This window comes from Triticum dicoccoides, unplaced genomic scaffold, assembly GCF_002162155.2.
Source record: "Triticum dicoccoides isolate Atlit2015 ecotype Zavitan unplaced genomic scaffold, WEW_v2.0 scaffold172839, whole genome shotgun sequence".
NCBI classification, from domain to species: Eukaryota; Viridiplantae; Streptophyta; class Magnoliopsida; order Poales; family Poaceae; genus Triticum; species Triticum dicoccoides.
In genome coordinates this window covers 1-5032 of record NW_021222269.1, presented here as the reverse complement: position 1 = coordinate 5032, position 5032 = coordinate 1, and the positions used below count along the sequence as shown (strand labels likewise).

The window sequence follows — 5032 nt, the reverse complement described above, 5'->3', positions numbered from 1 at the left end:
CTCACCCACCATCACCATGACCGCCACCATCATCACCACCCCCTCGCTACAATCACCATCACCACCCCCTCGACCTGTTGAGGAACGTAGCATGCAATTTCAAAAAAATTCCTATGCTCACGCAAGATCTATCTAGGAGATGCATAGCAACGAGAGGGGGAGAGTGTGTCTACGTATCCTCGTAGACCGAAAGCGGAAGCGTTTGACAACGCGATTGATGTAGTCGAACTTCTTCTAACTCCGACCGATCAAGCACCGAACGTACGACACCTCCGAGTTCTGCACACGTTCAGCTCGATGACATCCCTCGTCCTCTTGATCCAGCAAGATGTCGAGGAAGTAGATGAGTTCCGTCAGTACGACGGCATGATGATGGTGACGGTGATGTGATCCGCGCAGGGCTTCGCCTAAGCACTATGAAGATATGACCGTGGGAGTAAACTATGGAGGGGGGCACCGCACACGACTAGCAGATGTTGTTGTGTGTTATTAAAACTGGGATGCCACTGACTTTACTACAAAGCGCTCTGCATCTCACTCAGTTTAAATCGGGCACTGCTCATTTCTAACAAATGACCACTGAATATATATTTTCCATACCATCATCATAAAAAGGTTCTAACATTTGTTTCTATTACAATACCTTTGTAGGTTATATAAAAAACTGTCGGATTTGGATGTTGCTTTAAAACTGCCGAGTGAAATAGGATTGTTCTTCTTTGTATGTATGTTGCACATGAGGTAATACTCAAATGGTATATTTCTATACATGTTTAATTTTGCAGAGTATCAGAGAGATGGGGATGGATCTTGTCAACGTTCAAACACAACTCATTTACAAGGTTCCTGGGGCGATGTCGTTGAAAGGGGAAAAACTCACCAAGTTGCATATAGCAAAACGATGTGCAAGCAATGATATCCCACAACAAACCTAAAAGGTTAAATACAATTGTTATCCCACAAGGTTTTTACTTTCATCGTGATTGTCTATCTTTAGCAAATAGGGCATTCTACTAGGGGATTTAGTGGGTAACTGTATGCATGTATGTGTAAGCGTCAAAGAAAAAAAAAAGCAAGTTCGGCTTCAAATTGGGTTCAAACACAGTAGCGCACAGACACAGGCCGTGTCCACTTGTCACCACCAACAGGCCCACGGATATAGCCCGACCCTCTCCCCAGCTTTGGAATCCGGCGTCGAGTCGGCACAGGGAAATTCGATCAAAAAACCCTAGCCAGCCGCCTCCGCTCCCTTCCCCGCCCCCTGCCCCGCCAGTGCTCTCGATTGCCGGAGGCATGGCCGGCCCCACTAAGCCGCCTCGTCGAGACCAGCCACCCCCTCCCGACGACGGTGTCCACCAGCGTCGCCAGCCCCCTCCCGGCAGGGGCGGCATCGATCCCGTGGTCGCGCCGGCGACGGCGGCGGCGGCGGTGGCAGTGAAGGAGAAGGGGAAGGAGGTGGTGACGGTGACGGCGAAGGGGGAGGAGGCGGAGACGAAGAAGGAGGAAGATAAATTGGGTGAGATGAAGTGCGTTCAAGTGCTAACAAAGCGGATTCGCCGTCACCGCAAGAGGTTGGATGATATCAGAAAGATGAGGGAGAAAGGCAAGCCCCTTAATGACGAGCAACTGGCGGATGAAGCGCATCTCGCTGCAGTAATGCGGGATCTCGAGTATCTTATCAATGGGCTCAAGGACGCCTGCATTCAGGACATCGACTCTGCACTCCATGAGGTTGACCACTCTCAACACTGATTTCCTTGTAATTAACTTGGTGATTTGTATGACATGTGGCTTGGTTTGCTTGAGCTAATACATGTGTTGTTTATCTTCTTCTTTTTCTTCCAGAAAAGCAGCAAGGACAGGGGCAGACGATTGAACAAAACGAGAGCAATGCTAAAGGAAAATGTCGAGGATTTACCACCACTGCCTAGCACCAGCAGTTCCTCTGGAACCCCTCAGATATCATGGCTTGGTGTTTCTTCTAGTGCCAGTGATGATCTATTGCGCAGGGGGTTTTGGTGTTTTTTCGGGAGGTACGAATGTTTTATCCACCCTCCCCTCACAATCTCTCTCTCTCTCTCTCTCTCTCTCTCTCTCTCTCTCTCTAAGTTATGACCCAATGAATTTCATTGATCAGCTTCAAAATGAATGATGAGATGGAGGAATTCTACATCGGAGAAGCAATCTCCTTGTCCAACCGCCAATCTAAGTTCTTCTGCGTACATTACAAGCATTTGGAGATGTATGACAAAAATTTGGCAATTGGCATCTGTACCAATCGAAAAAGGTGCGTTCCTTCTATTATATATTATTCCCTTGTTTACATCTCAAGAAAAATCCATTATCTAATTGAATTTGTTCAGCAGGTTGAAGGAGAGCTTGGAAGATGTATCCCGGCAATTTGTCATGAGAACTCTGAAAGAAATGCTCCCCAGGGATTCCTTTGTTGCAGTTCGTGATATCGTGGAGAGGCTGCGGCTGAAGTTTGTCGGGATACCAGATAGGTATGTGTAAAGGAAGGTGCCCACTTTCTGGTTCTGTTTTCTATCCCTGGCGTATCTTTTATAACGCCGTTGAAACTGAATATTTGTAGCATAGTGTTGTTCTAGTAGTTCCTGTTCCACTTTATGAAAGACCAAACTTAAGTAGATAACAATTAAATATGTTATTATCTATGTTTGACTGCGTCCATCACAAGGACTACTTGATGAAAATATTGTCTCTAGAGTTTAGAGTAGACTCTTCTCTTTTAGTTTTCTTTCCTTTTTTGTTCCTATGTGATGCTTAAATAATGGAATAGGGAATTTTTGTTGGTATGAACTCTAAACATGCAAGTGTCATGTCTTTTGGTAACTTCCATGATCCTCAGAGAAAGTTTTAATTACCCACTTGACTGATTAGCTTGCCCCCAAAACCTGGATATAGCCAAATTCATAGGATTTCTAGGAAGGGATATGTTCTCTTGGATGTTTTTTTTAAAGGAAAAGCCTCCTCTTAGATGGTTTTATTAGCAAGATGAGCACTTATACCTGATGAAACGTGTGTTTTATGTGGTGCAACCAAACATAGGATTTTAAATTCCTGTAAGATCCAACTATGTGTGTCTCTTAATTTCTGTTTAAATTTGCAGCCACGAAAAGCTTGCCACTTTTTTGACCCGGGAAATGGTGATCTGGTATGTGTATGAACGAAGGAGCTTTCCTAGCCCTAATGTTGATGGGTTCTTAATGTTTCACGGCATCTTGGCCGAAATTGTGAACAACCATAAGCATGGAAGATCATGGAATGGCCATTTCGAGAGAGATGATATTGAAGTCTACAATGGCAAGTTTTTCAAGATCATAAAGCCTGCTGTCTACATCTTTGACCCATCTCAAATGTCGTTAGAGGTTGCAGGTTTCTTGAAAAATGACTTTGGGGCTTGCAAGTTCCTGATTGCTAAGTTCAACAGTGATGGTCGCCTCCCTGTATATTTTATTCAACTTGAAGAAGCTCTAACAGAAACACCAGTTGAGGAATTTCTTCATGCCTTTGACTCAGATCTTTACGACAAGATTCTACACCACCCAGGAATTAAACACCCATTTGTTCGTGCACAGTTTCTCTGTGGCACTTACCAAGCATGCAGGGCACATGATAGGTATGACCCTGAAGCTAAGTTCAAGGAGGTGTTGTACAACTTTATTATCCCTAGCTTGGACGTGGCAGACGCAATGATAAAGTCAGGGATAGATATCCTGGAGAAGGTTCTTTATTTCCAGCAGGAACAAGTGTGGCGTGCTTTGGATAAGGGTAGAGGGCCTGAAGTGAGAATGCCCCTCCCCGGTAACAAATTTCGTGCTTGGAACAACAAAGCTGCTTTCTTTCACTCCTTGCTCACCGACGACATCAATTATGCTTCAAATGATGGTGGAACTTACATTAGCATCAAGAGGCATCTCATAGCACACGGCCCAGATTACTCCAAGGAGGAGAAGGTGTTCATAGAGAGGGGTACAGGGCAAGATGATGGGGTTGGATACCTTGAGGTCCAGAGGGGCAGCAAGAGTCCCAGAAAGCAGAGGCTTGATTCTATCGAGGTCCTGGAGATTATGGGTGCATTCATCTCAGAGGATGCGTTGGCGGCAATAATTTCAGAGCTATTGGATATGTCGGCCATGACTGGAAAGTAGGTACCGGTCTATTTGTTTTTATACCTTTTTCAGCTCACTTTTATGCTCTGCTGTACTAACTACGTCTGATAATTGGTCTCTACAGACTGAAGCCGGTCTGGGAGTTATACAAGACCAGTGGGTTTGAGCCGTCAAGTCTAGATGTGCAGAACTTGCTGGAGATGCTGGGCCTTGGTGGAGAAGAGAATGAAGAAGACGATTGACATTCAATTGCAGCAGTCCATGAAAACATTTGGTGACTTGGATCATCTAGCCGTAGTGCCTGTAGGAGTTTATGTATGTTTGTTAACCGGTGAAACTAGCTAGCTATTGTCTATCGTCTGATGTCTCTAAGAAGTTTGGATTGTCCTTTAGTTGGGCAGTGGCCATGGTATGTTTTTGCTGTAGGCAGTAATGGCTGTCATCAAACTGCTATCCAAACTGATCTTGCGTTTTAACACACATCTGAGGAGCTATGTTTTGAACTGTTGTCGAGGTGAACCCTTAGGGTCGTTTTTGAACTATTTGCTGGCTGTATGTCCTCGTGTTGGTTAGTGGTCGCTGAGTTAGTCGTTGGTATCCTGTAATCTAATCTAGTACTTGCTCGCGAGTCATGGAACATCTGCAGGACTTCCAGTATGCACCCATTCAACACATGCATTAACGCGTTCCATGACACCATGCTCCTGTTCTCCATCCCACAGAACACTTCCATTCCTTGGAGTAGATGTTCATCATCCTTGGAGAATTAAACCCAACTTAGCCCACTGAGCATGCACGCGCTGCCCCAGATTGAACGAGCGCGTCATCCTCTGTTGGCTCTCCTCTGGGCAACGATATATAGGATGGAGGAAGGCCTTTGCCCCCACCGCTCCGTCAAG

At 45.3% G+C, this 5032-nt stretch overlaps 1 protein-coding gene across 2 annotated transcripts; it reads left to right on the top strand.

The window, feature by feature from the left end:
• The first annotated feature begins 1213 nt into the window (after positions 1–1213).
• On the top strand, positions 1214–4688 carry LOC119344545. 2 transcript variants are annotated; one of them, XM_037614942.1, is made up of 6 exons: positions 1214–1731; positions 1846–2033; positions 2138–2287; positions 2367–2504; positions 3131–4168; positions 4258–4688. In XM_037614942.1, the coding sequence occupies exons 1-6, from the start codon at positions 1294–1296 to the stop codon at positions 4373–4375; spliced, it is 2070 nt and encodes a 689-aa protein (XP_037470839.1). In that variant the 5' UTR covers positions 1214–1293; the 3' UTR covers positions 4376–4688. The 2 variants fall into 2 exon arrangements, with proteins under 2 accessions (XP_037470839.1, XP_037470840.1); XM_037614943.1 differs by having other exon boundaries at positions 3131–4172; positions 4258–4371.
• The last annotated feature ends 344 nt before the right edge of the window (positions 4689–5032 follow it).

What these genes read in the sequence shown, in the direction of transcription:
- LOC119344545 (XM_037614942.1), top strand. Translation starts at nt 1,294, where the DNA reads ATGGCCGGCCCCACTAAGCCGCCTCGTCGAGACCAGCCACCCCCTCCC. An exon ending in TTTTGGTGTTTTTTCGGGAG is followed by an intron (nt 2,034 to 2,137) that starts GTACGAATGTTT and finishes TTCATTGATCAG; the next exon opens with CTTCAAAATGAATGATGAGA. An exon ending in ATCTGTACCAATCGAAAAAG is followed by an intron (nt 2,288 to 2,366) that starts GTGCGTTCCTTC and finishes TTTGTTCAGCAG; the next exon opens with GTTGAAGGAGAGCTTGGAAG.